Source organism: Pinus tabuliformis, chromosome 5_1, assembly GCF_031772625.1.
Source record: "Pinus tabuliformis cultivar Carrire ecotype Pingquan chromosome 5_1, CPIR1, whole genome shotgun sequence".
NCBI classification, from domain to species: domain Eukaryota; kingdom Viridiplantae; phylum Streptophyta; class Pinopsida; order Pinales; family Pinaceae; genus Pinus; species Pinus tabuliformis.
Window position 1 is genome coordinate 380555378 of NC_142305.1, and position 15381 is coordinate 380570758.

General features: G+C 41.1%; 1 protein-coding gene across 1 annotated transcript in view; it reads left to right on the plus strand.

The window, feature by feature from the left end:
* Positions 1–15381, plus strand: part of LOC149165035 (uncharacterized) — a 335897-nt gene that overhangs the window by 22255 nt on the left and 298261 nt on the right. The window contains exons 2-4 of the mRNA XM_089432221.1: positions 6181–6276; positions 6453–6527; positions 7005–7073. Coding sequence (XP_089288347.1) covers positions 6181–6276; positions 6453–6527; positions 7005–7073 — 240 coding nt within the window. The remainder of the gene's footprint in view (positions 1–6180; positions 6277–6452; positions 6528–7004; positions 7074–15381) is intronic.

Below are 15381 nucleotides of genomic sequence, written 5' to 3' on the forward strand. Positions count from 1 at the left end.
TCATCCAAGCAACAATTGCAAATGAATTACTTGGTCCTAAATTTCCTAGCAAGATAGTTGACTCCGTAAGGCACTGACATCAATTGCTTAAAATCTAATCAAATCCTATAAATCTTGCTAAATCTAAATCAAGTACTTGGTCGCTTCACTGTGTCTCCCGAACTAGCTGGTTTCCAACTAGTTTTCCTTCATTCCATTTTTGTAGGGTCTAGCCCCCTTAGCCTGCTGTAGGGAGACAGCTTAAACGGAGAGATTGGGGATCAGGGTGACAGCCCCCAATCTGAGCTGTTGTTGCGGTGCCTAGACATTCTGTGCGACAACAAACTGGATTTCCAGGAGGGCATCCAACATTGTATTCAGAACTACTGCTTAATAATATTAAATCTTTAGAGCTGCTACACCTGTTTTCCCACATTGGATTTTTCTGGGGACTATTTTGCCCAAAAATAACGGTGTCCTATGTATCTTGTTCTTTGATCAGTTTCTTGTTTCATGTAATCAAATTAAATTGTTGTAGGTTGTAGAAATAATTTACTTCATTATTATTCAGAGAATAACTTGATAATGTATATTAAAATCAAGTAGGAGAAGTAAATTCAGTTTTGCTGCAGTAGGGGTTTTTTGAGTGTAGGAATTTTCACAGCTAAGTACCTTGCCAATTAGGAGCTCACGGGGTCAAATCTCCTCGACGACCTTGGGGTTAGGCCCGACCAGATAAGAGGATCTGCTCGGATTATTACCTGTGGATGTAGCAGCCACTCAGTGACTGTGAACCACAGTTGAAAAAAAAACATTAAAAAAAGAAGAAAGAAGTTAAAATTAAAAACTAAAAAAAATCTTAAAAATAATTAAAAAAAAAACAACGGCCCTTTGCCCTCGCCTGGTCGAGGGTTGATTCTCGACGTCGACCCTGTGGTGGCCCTGAGGCCCCCACCTAGTCGAGCCCTCGGCTGGGCGGGGGCCGAGGGCCCTTTTTTTAAAAATTTAAATTAATTAAAAAAAATATTTTATATTTTTAATAATATTTTTGTTTAAATTTCTTTTAAACGATTTTTTTTTCAAATTTTTATTTGTTATAAATGTTTTTGTTCAATTTTATTTTAATTTTTTAATGTTTTTTTCTAAAACTTCTTTTTGTTTTTCTTTAATATATTTTCTAAATTTTGTTTATTTATTTTGTGCCACTGTCTATCAAGATAGGTAACGTAATAATACCTCCATAAATTTTGCTAAGAACAGCTATGTTCCCTATGGTTTAAAGTGATTTTTAAAACTTTGTTTATATATGTTCCACAACAATAATTGTAATGAAACTATTGTGTTTCACAACTTTGCAAGTTTTTGGAGTCTATTTTACTTTCTAAACATTGGTTGATTTTTTTTTGAAGTTAGGCACTTCGTATTACGTCAAATGAGGATTAGATAGACCAAACTTTTTCTGCTACTGGTCTGCCTGAAGGGAAACTGAACTAGTAACATGAGTTTAGAGTCTTGAGGTTGCTAAGTCCTCATCTAACCAGGGCATCTTGTAAATAGAAACTTATAAAAATAGGCTGGCTGTGTCAGACCTTGACATATATCGACATGAGAAGATAAAAAAGAGTACTAGTACTGCAAGCAAAAACCATTGAGCCATAACCATTGTTTTAAGAAACGGCCGTTTCGAAACCGAAACGGCCTGGTTGAAACGAGTTATTGGCCCAAGTTATGACCCGGCCATGGAAACGGTTCAGTTGGCCGAGTCACCCATGACTCGGCCAACTCGGCCGTTTCCGTTATGACTCGGCCGAGTCACATGAAACCGCCCAACAACACGTCAAACAGCGGATTTATAAAAGTTTAATGGATTTTTAAATGGTTTTTTGGTTGGTTTGGACTCCAAATAGGCCTATGAATTTGCTAAATGATTTTTGGGGTCCATTCCCCCCCCCCAAACCCTATTTAACACACCCAAGTGCTCTCATTCACTCACAGTAATCTTATGCATTTGAGTGAGAGTCTTCTTTGAGAGTTAGTGAGCAGTTCTTGAGCTCGTTTTGGAGCAGCAGTGAGGAGTCTTGGAGGAGCATTGTAGCTGGAGTGAGGAGCTTCTTGGGCAGCCATTTGGAGCAGCATTGAGGAGCTGATTCTTGGAGCAAGCTTGAGGAGGCAGTTTGTGCCTGGAGGTATTTTTTTTCACCTCTATAAATCTGTTTTTGCTTAGTAAATTTTAGGTGCATATCTAGAAATCTTAGAGAGTGTTTTTTGTCAAATAAATGAACATTGAATCAAGGTTTTTTTTTTTCATTTTCAGATTGTTTGCTTTCATTTCCTAGTCAAAAAATGGCACCTAGAGCAAGAGATCCTGCTTGGGCATATGTTGAAATGGTTGATAGTCAAATGCAATGCAAATTTTGCCATAGGAAAATTAAGGAAGGTCTTGGGGGCATTAATAGGCTGAAACAACACTTGGCAGGGATTAGAGGCCAAATTACCCCATGTACCTCACCAGAAATTGGGGAGATTAGGAAGAATTTGTTGGCCAACGAGAAATTTAAAGAAGATAAGGCTAGGCAAAGAGACATACAGGCTGAAATTGGGAGGAAGAGGGAGATACAAAAAATGATGGCTGCCAACCCCCATTATGATTTTGAGGGTTCTTCCTCTATCCCTCAAACTGATACATCCAACCCTTTCCGATATGTTCCTCCCTCTTTTGGTTCTGTTCAAGATAAGGGAAAGGGTAGAATGTCAATGAAAAAGGGTGATGTGACTATCAAAAGTTATTTCACTCCCTCCTCTCCATCAGATGCACATGGTCCTGAAGTTAGTAAAACTCAAATGCAGCCCACTTTAGATGACCATTGGAAGAAAGAATTGAGGGAGACTGCTTGTGATTACATAGCTAGATGGTGGTATGATGCTGATATCCCCTTTAATGCTGCTCGTTCACCATATTATGAGCCTATGTTTGATGCCATACATGCTGCTGGAAAAGGCTTCAAAGGCCCTACTATGCATGAGCTAAGGGGGGTTCGTTTGCAGAAAGAAATTCAATCCATTAATGAGTATTTGCAAGAGTTCAGGGACTCATGGGCAAGAACAGGGTGTACCATCATGTCAGATGGATGGACTGATCAAAGAAACCGTACCATCATAAACTTTCTTGTCTTCTGCCCACAGAGAACCATGTTTTTAAAATCAGTTGATGCATCTAATAAGATAAAAGATGGCCACTTGTTGTTTCAGCTATTGGATCAGGTTGTTGAGGAGGTGGGGGTGGCTAATGTTGTTCAAATCATCACAGATAATGCCTCTAACTATGTTCTTGCTGGTAAACTGTTAGAGGAAAAACACAAGACCATCTTTTGGACCCCATGCGCTGCACATTGCATAGACCTCATGCTTGAGGATATTGGAAAATTAGATTGGGTCAAAAACACTATAGATCATGTCAAAAGCATAACAAAATTTATCTACAATCATACATTGGTTTTGAGCCTCATGAGGAAACACACTGGGGGCAAGGATATTATTAGGCCTGCCATCACTAGATTTGCTACACATTTTTTGACATTGCAATCTATGCTTTCCCAACATAGAAACTTGCAAAAGATGTTTTCCAGTGATGAATGGAATCAAATCAATTGGTCTAACAAACCAGAAGGCAAAGAATTGAAAAGGAAAGTCCATGAAGAAACTTTTTGGAGAAAGGCAACAGAGATTGTGAAGCTTGCTGAGCCACTAGTTAAGGTGTTGCGGTTGGTGGATGGGGAAAGGTTGGCTATGGGCTTCATTTATGAGGCTATGGATCAAGCAAAGGAGCAAATAAAGACGGTATACAAGGATAGAGTGGCAAAGTATGGGCCCATTTGGGCAATCATTGATGAAAGATGGAACAATCAACTCCATCGCCCTATACATGCAGCTGGGTATTTTTTGAACCCACGGTATCATTATAAAGCTAAGGAGTCAGGAGCTTTGAGGGGGGAGGTCAGAGATGGACTGGTTGATTGCATTGAACGCATGATCCCATTGGAGTCTGATCAGCTGGAGATACACCGACAGGCCAATATCTTCAGCAATGTAGCAGGTACCTTTGGGAAGAACCTAGCAAAGATTGCAAGAGAAGCAGATGAGCCAGGTAAACAAAAATTTCAATTTTCAAATTCTTAATAGTTTTACTTTTTATTTTAAAGTTTGTTAAATCGTTTATAATTTGAAAGTTAGATATAATTTGTAATTTTGTTGAGCTAACTCATTACACTCCTATGTTTTTTGCAGCACAATGGTGGGAGGCCTTTGGTGGCCATTGTCCTGAATTGCAAAGGTTTGCAATTCGTATTTTGAGTCAAACTTGCAGTGCATCTGGGTGTGAGCGCAATTGGGCTGTCTTTGAGAGGATTCACACAAAGAAGAGAAATCGTTTGGATAAAAAACGGTTAAATGATCTAGTTTATGTCCAATACAACGGCTCAGACGAAACCATTTGCTGAACAAAAGACCTGATTCAGATCCCATTGTGTTGGAAGACATTGATCCAACATCAGATTGGGTAGTGGAGAGTTGTCCAGCAGAGTTTGATCCTGATGAGGATCTTGATTTAGATTTAGATATGGAGACATCAGTTGAACTTGAACATGTTGTTCAACTTCAGCCTGTTCAGTTGAATGCAGATCCCAATCCACCAGCCTCAGTCTCACAGCCAGCAAGGACTCCAGTTGTAGGTGCTTCCTCTGCTCAGCCACGACAGAAGCGCAACCGCATATCTACTCTATCTCAGCTTGCATCTGCTGCAGTTGCACAGCCTGCTAGTGGTACCACTTCTACAGTTGCAGTTGGGGATGATGATGATGAGGAGGAGCCATGGGGCCCCCTGTCTGACTCTGATGATGATGATCCAGAGATTGATCGACATGATCTTGGCTCCTCTGACAGTAGCTACTAGCCAGTAGTACTGTAGTACTAGTCAGTAGTACTGGAGTCTGGTCACCGTCACAGTTTACTTTTGTTGTAGAGGCCATTTCTAGCCTCCTTGGTTATGTGTTTTTTGTTTTGAGTCTTCGATCATGTATGACAGTTGACTATGTATTGCCATTGGGTACCATTTTGATATAATGGATTGGTTCATGAGCCTACTTTGATCATATGTTGTCTTCCATCTATATTATAATGCTGTGTGTTTGGAAACATGAATGAAAATCTTTAAAATTATGTTTAAAATCTTTAAAATTATGTTTTTTTATAAAAAAAATAAATATTTAATGTATTTTTTACAACGACCGAGTCATTGAAATCGAGCCGGCCGAGTCATTACCGTTTCGGAGTCGGAGTCGGAGTCGATCCTCGGCCGAGTCGGAGTCTTAAAACATTGGCCATAACAACTATTGGGCAGAATCTGTAGGCATCCACGCTGGGCTAGTCACTACCCTCATTCGTGAAGGAGATGTTGGCTGATCTCTTGGCTAGAATGGTCAGCTTGCAGTGAATACTGTCAATTTTTTCCTCCAACTTTGCCAATTTTGTAGAATTCTCCTGTTGAGTCTTCCTGTATGCAGTCTGCAATATTCAAATGACATTTAACCTTGTGCCAGCTTTGTGCCACAATTGATGAAGTGACAGGAGCGCATGCAATGTGCCAATTATAGTGGGAGCCACAGCCCCCTTTTGTGTGAGGTGGCATCATATCAAGGTGGGGGAAGGGGGCAGCGGACGCCTCCTCCTGGGAACCCTCCTTGGGGGAAACCTTGGTTGAATTTTCCTTCACATCATTTTGAGATCAATGATTTGAGACTGTGGCTGTTGCAATAGTAGAATTTTCCCTTTTTGTAAAGGTGTTTCACAACTTTTCAAGTTTTGGAGTCTATTGTAGGTTGTAAGCCTTGGTTCAGTTTGCCTTCCCCATCATTTGGAGATCAATGATTTGAGACTCTGGTAGCCGAAATACTAATTTTTTTTTTCTTAATCTCTGAAAGGCAAGGGATTAGGTGCATATTGCATTTTCCAAAAAAATGGAATGGCTTATACATGCTTATATGTGTATCTATTTTCATTCTAGTGTTTGTATTTATTGCTGGTTAGTTTATATGTTATATAACTATTTTTAGTTTTAACTGACGTGATTATTCATCTACCTAGAATTTTTTTTTTCTAGATTTTTATCTTGTGTTGGAAGTACATGACGAATGAGGTGGACTGCAGAAGGATGGAGATGCTGCCAAGGAAGCATTGGACCAGCTTAACCAAGTTGGATGGGCTCAAAAATGGAATTCTCAGCCTTATGTTTCGCGGCGCACGGTTAGTCTCTTCTAGAAAGTAGCATACAATTACATGATAAACGATTATATAGCTCCCAAATATGTTTTCAGGAGTTCCATCTGTTCATTATATATCTCGCATAAGTTATTTATATTATATACTCTATATTTTTGTTAAACACAATATAAGTTACATTGGCACTGTATCTGGTGCAGACATTTTTGCGTGAGTTGACTACTCTTGGAATAAAAAATGCAGAAAATTTAGCGATTCCAAGTACTCGAAATGATGTAAGTACTGCTTGGAAGTCTTTTATATTTTTATTAGTGGTTGCTGATTCTTTCAATCTGGCTTTATGGTCATGTACCAATTTTGTTTTGGCATGCTTGTTCTTGTTTATATGATTCACTGCAAGGAATGTAATTATGGTCTGTTTCTCTTTTCTTTTTCTATCATATTAAACTCAAAATTGGCAAAATGGGAATCATTTGTAGACAGTCCAGTCCAAGCTATTTCTACTTTGGCATTATGCACACCTTTGCTTAATTAGTCATTGTTAATGTGCAGAATTTTCTTATGTTCCATTTATAATATTTTTTTCATAGACGAAGAAGAGTATTTAATGGATGAACTATGTTTTGTTCAATTGATATGGATTTTTACCCAGTACCTAGTACTGCTTTGGTAAGAAACGTCATTTTCATGTCTAGATATAGCTTTTCAAACTTCAGTAAATTTCTTTTGATACCTTGATCTCAGTTGTGCAGGCAGCTTTCTTAGTCACAGTGGTTGGTAGCACAAGTTTTATTGCTGTTCTAGCTGGCCAGCTGCCTGGGGTAATATACTTCATGCTATCCACTTTTACTTTATTTTTGAATAAAATCAAACTTATTAAAGTAATGACTTTGAAATGATTTATTTTGATGAACATCCTTCATCATCCTCATCAATATTTTCCATCTTTGAAGCTGTATAGATGTACATATTTTTGGTACAACGAAGGGAATATATTACTGTATGCAGCTATCATATAAACAGGGTTTCTTCTGGAAGGATTAGGATTTCTATGTTGATTACTAAATCCGCGAGTTAACTGAAAACACACTAACAGTACATTTACAGTCCTCACAATGAAATTAATATGGGCTGCATGGGACAATGATAGAAGTTGAATCAACCTCACATATAAATAACCCTTTATTATATAGAAAATATCAACTTAATTTTTGGCTTCCTTCTTGTTTTACGAATGAATCTGATGGATTATTTAGAAAGATGCCTCATAAACAATTGAAGGATAGGTTTAAGTGTGATCCTTAATATTTACAATTTCATCTATACAAGCATTTAAATCCGAAGTTGAGGTCAACAAAATTTACAGCACATGAAACAAAAATCCTGATAACTCGTCCTTCTTGAAATGGAAGTAGAATCATATGATCCCATTCCTATATTTGGTGTTCAAATTCCGGTGTTTGTATCAATACGAGAAACTTGAATTGGGCCACATGCACTAGATGTATTTTATGTGTTTGGCAAGGAGGTATTGTTAAGGCACACGTTTAATTTAGTTCAGGAAAAAAGACAAAATAGTAAGGTAGGGTTTCTTTTTTGTCTTCTTATGCAGGAAAGAGATCAGCTAAAAGGGGTTTCACAATTTGGGGGACTTGTGGGACAAGCATATAAGTTCTCGGTTGGAGTAAAGAGTGAGGAAAATATTGTAACAATTGCAAAATGCCAACAGCCCAAAAGCCTAGGATATTTCTGAATGGACGGCAGGAAGCTTCTCTAGAGCTGTTCAAGGTTCTGCATGAATGCATTTTCTTCACGATAAGTCTAAATTTGAAGAACCAATGTGAAAGTGTGATATTCCCACTTAGCAATATTGCTAAGGGGAAATATCCATTTTTGCCAATTTTGTCATGTTTGGGATTTTTACTTGGGAAAAGTGGGTTGCGGGACCCCACTTGATATTTTTGGAGCTAAGGCAAGGGCCCAACATTGGAAAGAGGGGGAAAATCGAATGGTTGGTGGTTGGTGGGGACCACACCAAGAAGGGAATACGCTCCCCTCTTGAAAATACGCACTATTGGAGGGAAAATATGGAGGAATTTGATGGGTGGGCCCCACATGGGCAAAATGGAGGCACAATGACAATATTGTTGATTTGTGGTAGCATCGGATGTGCTCTAGCCATGAAAATTGGTAGAGAGGCTAAAGCACATGAGATCGCCAAGACCCAGAAATGGTTTGGACAGATTGTACCCGGTTTGGGAGATATTAAAATAATTAATATTTTTAATGAAGTTCCTAAGTCTAAACTTAGGAAAAATAAAATATTAATAGGTATTAATATAAAACTGGGTTAGAAGGTTCCAAAAGTCACGGATCAAGCCAAATCTAATCTTAGCCATTGATTAGAGATTTAATCTCGGCCATTGAAGGACCAACAGGAAAAGTATAAGAGGAGGCTTGAGGGTCAGTTGGAGAACACACCAGAGTGATCAGTCATTCAATTTGCTAGAGCGGGGTTGCTAAGCAAAGTCGAATCAGTGATCAGTAGCGAGGGGCAATGAATATTGGATAGAGAGGTAGCGATATTTCCGAGAGACCAACGCAGAGGCAGAGAGCGAGAAGCAGCAGCCAGAGCAAGCCACGCAGAGCCTAGCAGAGACAGCACAGAGGCCAGAGGGCCTGCGTCATCCACGCTGAGCCAGCAGGAGTGACGCAGAGGGTCCCAGAGGCTGCGTAGTGCCTCAGAGGGCTGACGCAGAGGGTTCTGAGGCTGACGCAGAGCAGCAGGAGATTGACGCAGTGCTTCAGTGGTGTTGGAGAGGGTTTCATGGGACAGGTTTTCTGAATACCTGTTTTCGAATAGAGAGGTTGTACTCAGAAAGACTGCATAATAATATAACCCTCAGAATTGCTGCACCGGTTTTCCCAAGTTGGGTTTTTTCGAGAACGAGTTGTCCAAAAATAATGGTGTCACTTGTGTGTTTGTTTTCTTTCAGTTGTTGATCTGTAGATGTTGAGACTGTATTGTGTTTATTTCTTTATTTATATGTTTTAAATAACTTGTTCGAAATTAACAAGTAGAAGAAATAAACCAGAAGAATACATATTAAATTTCTAATGGTTAGACTTACAAATTTCAACAAAAATCGGAGGAGACACTCAATTTTGGGGATCTTGATCATTTGAACATTCACTTTGACTAGCACGCTTGAGCTAGAAGCCAAGTTTGCATGTGCTGTTGAGCACAAGGGATTTTCAAGCGAGAATCTCACCCTTGCTACGGTGGACCTCGAGTGTCAACCCTAGGAGGGAGTATCCACCATCTTCAGATCGATCCGGGAGCCTTTGCAACGTCTTCGTGGAGCTGGTTCAGTAGAGACTGTGTGGGCCTGTGCAGTTCCATTTCGTGCCACACGTGGGACATAAAGAGGAAGAGGAATTTGGGGCTGAGTTTGGTGGAGGGATTCCGGGAGGGAGTTTGCTGAATATCTCAACCATTTTGAGGGCCATCAGTAGTGTCAGTTATAGGTGGGTCGAAATACCCAACAATTGGAGGAGCTAGGAGAAATTGTTCCGAAATTCCAAGGTCAACATTTGGCCAAATTCTTCATGGGTTTTTGTGGGTTATTGGAGGAGAGGCCGGGTTAATTTCTCAGAATTTTCTGAGCACCGGAGGAGGTCATTTCTTCAGCCAGCAGTGCAATTTTCTGAGGGACAACGCAGAGCTTTGTTGGGGACATCTACGCTTGTGTTCGAGCAACTGATTTCATCACCTGGGCATTGTTAGACCCAGGTGCATGCATTCTAATCTTATCTTGTACCCTGACATTTTATCTTAATAAATTGGCTTAGCTCAACACAAATTTTGGCATTTTCTGGGTGTTTAATGTGGTGTGAAATTTGTGTGTGTTTTTCCTATGTTTGCTTTGTTTATAATTGTAAATTCCCCTTACAGTGGTATCAGAGCTCATAATCTTGGCTCAGCCTGTGGAAGCAACTATCAGTCTATGACATCAGAAGATCAGCAGAATCTGAGTTACTGAAGGTAGAGATACAGGAGTAGAGAAAGGTAGTTGCAAATTACCCCTGATCTCGTGATAGTTGAACCGGAGGTTGAGAGGTCAAACATGGGGGATAATTGTGAAAAGTCCTAAACCGAAATCCCTACTACAACAACTGATGGTATTTCTCCTACTTGTTAGATTTACATGAACAAGTTATTTGCAATTTCCTACGGAAAATATTGAAATACATACACTGCAGCCTTCACTTAATTAATTTATATGCAGAAACAAGAGATTGAGCAAGAAAGAAAATACAACACAATAATATCGTTATTTTTGGACAAATGTCCCTGGAAAAACCCAATGCAGGAAAACCGATACAACAGATCTAAGGGTTTATTATTATTAAGCAGTAGCAAATTCTGAATACATCTCAGAATACCTGAAGGGCTATTCAGTTACAGAGAGAGAAATATTGGCAGAAAGATTTGTGAGATTACCTCACACAATCACTGAGAAAAATCCCGGCTGATCCGGACACTGGATGAGGTGCCTTGGTAGGCCCTACGCTGCCTCTACGCAGTCCTCATGCAGTCCTTGCATCAACCCTTCTAGGCACTGCGTCACCCAACCAACTGATCGATTTGTTGCCCGGAGTCACCGCTCTCAACCTCCCGGTCTCATACCCTGGCTCCCGGTTTCTGAAACTCACTCTGCTGCAAAATTTTAGACTCTCTCTCACCCTCTGCGCTGCCTCTGTGTGGCCCTGTGTCAACCTCTGTGTGAGAGCTACTGGATCACTGTTTTGTCTCTCTTTGCTGATGATTCTCCGACTAAGAAAATCTCTCTCTCCAGATGCTATCTCTGCCCCTCAACTGCAAGAAATCTATTCGATCAAAATTTCTTCCTGAGAACTTCTCACTTCAGAAATTCAATCTCTTGATCTCTTGGTGTGTTTTCCAAATGACCCTCAAGCTTCCTTAAATAATCTTCTCGTTGACATTCAACAGCCCAGATTAAAAGCTAATCAATGGCTAAGATCATTTTAGCTTGATCCTTGTTTTCTTCTAGGCGTTACACCCACAATTAGATTAATACCCATTAATATTTTTAATTTCCTAAGTTTAGACTTAGGGGCCCATTAAAAAATATTAATTATTTTAATAAAATTGTCTCTGGGTGGAATTTCCCAAAATGCTTTTTGGATTCTTTGGAATACATGTGCCCAAGCTTCCCTGCAAAATTTGAGGCTTAGAGCACATCCGATGCTATGCCAAATCAACACTCTCTCTTAGCGAGGAATGTGCTCTAGCAATATATGTAGCTGCATACTGCTCTGACTCTGAAGCATCGTCCTCTGCGCTGCTCATGTCTGACATGCTGTCCACCAACTAATGTGTTGCTGCTGCAACTATACTGTTGTTGACACTTCCAATGTCAACACTACATCCGTACTACAGCTCCATCTCAAGTGCTGCATCTGTGTTGCTGCTAGCATTGCCACTGCCAACTGCCACTGCACTGCAAACTGTTGCTGCTACTCTATCAGCAACGGAAAAATATCCAAAATTACTTAACTAACTGTGTTCAGTATGATACCACATGAATGCTGGAGCCTGACTATTTCTAGTCTCTGCACTGATTCTCTGAATCAATTGCGTTGTTGTTGACCTCTGCTCTGTGTCATCTGCACTGCTACCAACTCTGCTCTACACTTTTTAGTCTCTGGCACTCCTAGCCACTGCAACTGTCTCCCTGACACTCCTCGGCACCATCCGACACTAGTCTATCCTACTACTTCTAATCTGGGCTCCCGTAGCAAGGAAATGATCCTAGAGGTGGGCTCCTCAAGGATCCTGCCCATCTCCAGCTCCAAATCGGCACACCTCCCTCCTGGAGGTATCTCGGCTTTCATGGCGAACTCCTCCTCTTTGATCTTTGCGGGTGCAACCTTTAGATCGTGCTTCTCATCCTTGTCCTTCTTCTTGAGAGGACACTGAGTAGTGTAGCAATCCATCTCGCCACACCTGAAACACTTGATATTTGAGATATCCTAATTACGTCTCCGCTGCTCCTGCTGTCCCTTCGATGCAAGGGCTACATTATCCTCCTCCTCCTTGGGCTTCAACCCACTGTTGCTGCTTCCGTCAAGTTTAACCTTGATTAAGTCTCTCCTCAACTCCTTTTGTTTTGGAGCTGCCCACATCTCATCCCAATTCGGCAAGGCTTCTCCGCCCGGGATACTCTGGACAAAGACTTGCCACTCGTCTGAGACAGAATTGAGGGCCAGTCTAACCAACTCTGAATCTTGAGGTGTATGCCCCGCAGCAAAGAATTCATCATGGGTCTCCTTAAGCTTCGTGAGGAATGGATCCACATGCTCCCCCTTTTGCATCTAAGCAGATCTCAGCTTCTGCTCCAAGTACATCTTAAGCTTCTCAGAAAATCCCTGATATAATGTAGACAATGCATCCACATCTCCTTAGCAGTTCCTTTGCTAGCGATATGACAAACCACATGAACCTTCACTCATTGAGGATCATTCTTTTTGCCTTTGCCATTTCAGCTCGGTACTTCTTCAACGGATTTGCATCTGCAGGCATAGCCACCACGGTGTCAACATATGTCTTGAGGGCATTTTCATCTAGAAGGAATGACATTCTAGCCTTCCAGATGACATAGTTGGATGCTCCGTCTAACCTGTCCTGATCCCTCAAGCCATTGGTTGCCATTTCTGCGACAAATAGAAAGTCAAATGACCTCCTCTCTCGTCTGTGCTATTGCTGGGTTAGCCTACGCACTCCCTGCTGGAGCTAGTAAAAATATTGCCCCTTGCTGTTGCTCAGCTCTAGAGAATTTGAGTTCCTTGGCTAGGAATTCTCTGAGGAAGAAATTCCCTCAACTGTTCTTCTCTTCTCTCTTCTGACGATTTTCTGCCCAGCAAACTGCCTGCAGAAAAATCTGCGTCCCACCAGCTTCTCCTCACGTTGAGGCTTTAGCGCTGCTTCCTCTGCCCTGGCAAAAATTCGATCTAGAAGTCCTTCTCTCCGTTGACTCACTCGGAGAGAGACTTCTTCGAAATTTCAGCCCTCTGGCTAAGAACTGTGCAAACCCTCTGAGGTTTCGAACTGCTGCCTCCTACAGCTTTTTAGTTTCCTTCTTTTGCTCAGCGCCGGATCTGCGGGCTTTGCTCTTCTTGCTTCACCTGTAGCTCTGATACCATGTCAAACTTCCACAAAAGGAATCCCTACTGCAACAACTGATGATATTTCTCCTACTTGTTAGATTTTCATGAACAAGTTATTTGCAGTTTCCTACGACAAATATTGAAATACATACACTGCAACCTTCACTTAATTAATTTATATGCAAAAACAAGAGACTGAGCAAGAAAGAAAATACAACACAATAACACTGTTATTTTGGACAAATGTCCCCAGAAAAACCCAATGCGGTAAAACCGGTGCAACATATCTGAGGGTTTATTATTATTAAGTAGTAGCAAATTCTGAATACATCTATGAATATCTGAAGGGCTATTCAGTTACAAAGAGAGAAATATTGGTAGAAAGATTTGTGAGATTACCTTACATAATCACTGAGCAAAATCCTGGCTGATTCGGACATTGGATGAGATGCCTTTGGTAGGCCCCGCATTGCCTTTGCGCAATCCTCACGCAGTGCCTATGTCAATGCCTCTAGGCACTGTGTCACACAACCAGCTGATCGATTTGTTCCTCGGAGTCACTGCTCAACCTCCCGGTCTCACACCCAGACTCCTGGCTTTTGAAACTGACTCTACTGCAAAATTTCAGACTCTCTCTCACCCTCTGCGTTGCCTCTGCGTGGCCTCGCGTCAGCCTCTGCGTGAGACCTGTTGGATCACTCTGTGCCTCTCTCTATTGATGATTCTTTGGTTGAGAAAATCTCTCTCGCTATAGATGCTATCTCTTCCCCTCAACTGCAAGAAATCTACTTGATCAGAATTTCTTCCTAAGAACTTCTCACTTCAGAAATTCAATCTCTTGATCTCTCGGTGTGTTTTCCAAATGACCCTCAAGCTTCCTTAAATAATCTTGTCGTTGACATTCAATGGCCCAGATTAAAAGCTAATCAATGGCTAAGTTCATTTTAGCTTGATCCTTGTCTTCTTTTAGAAGTTACACCCACAATTAGATTAACACCCATTAATATTTTTAATTTCCTAAGTTTAGACTTAGGGCCCATTAAAAATATTAATTATTTTAATAAAATTGTCTCTGGGTGGAATTTCCCAAAACAATTTCTGGGTTCTTTGGAATATATGTGCCCAAGCCTCCTTGCAAAATTTGAAGCCTAGAGCACATTCGATGCTACCCCAAATCAACAATAATGAGGGAGACAGAAGAAGTAAAGAGTAGGAGTTTGCCCAACACCTTCTAAAGGCCGTTCAGGATTTGTCTAAGGGTATTGAGGAACTGAAGCGGCAAACTTGTAGCAACAATAAGGGCAAAGGAATTCAAGGGGAATTCCAATTGGGTGAAGGCTTTGGCACTTCGCAGAACCACGCAGTTCATGGCCCCAATGTACCACTCGTTCCTAAACACCACCCAGATCCACTATCCCCACGTTTTTAGCATCCGGTGCTAGAGGGCTGCAAGGGCAAGAGGAGATGCCCATGGGGGATTATTTCGTGGAGTATCAGTCTTATGGGCCCGACTTTAGACAGACTATTACCTTAAGGGAATTCTGCCAGTTGAAGCGTAACAATAGGAGCAAGGGACAGGGTGGAGGAGGTTACACACATGGTTCCGAATTGCAGTGCACATGGGGAGATTGTTCCTCCCGACTTTTGATGGCTCGCCCAAGAGCTCCACGAGAGCATTGGTTGAGAAGTTAGATGTCTACTTGCAACTCAATCAGATACAAGAGGGGGAGACAATTAAAATTGCCACATTACATTTAGAAGGGGAAGCCTATCACTGGTGGTTCCATGGGCTAACCACGATGGGGCATGTAGGAGTTACAACCTATGAGGATTTCACTAGGAGGGTGCTGGAGTGTTTTGAGAGGAGAGACCCGGAGGAGCACTTTGGGGAGTTGACAAGGCTCAAGCAGATGGGGAGTGTTGAGACCTACATCTTTG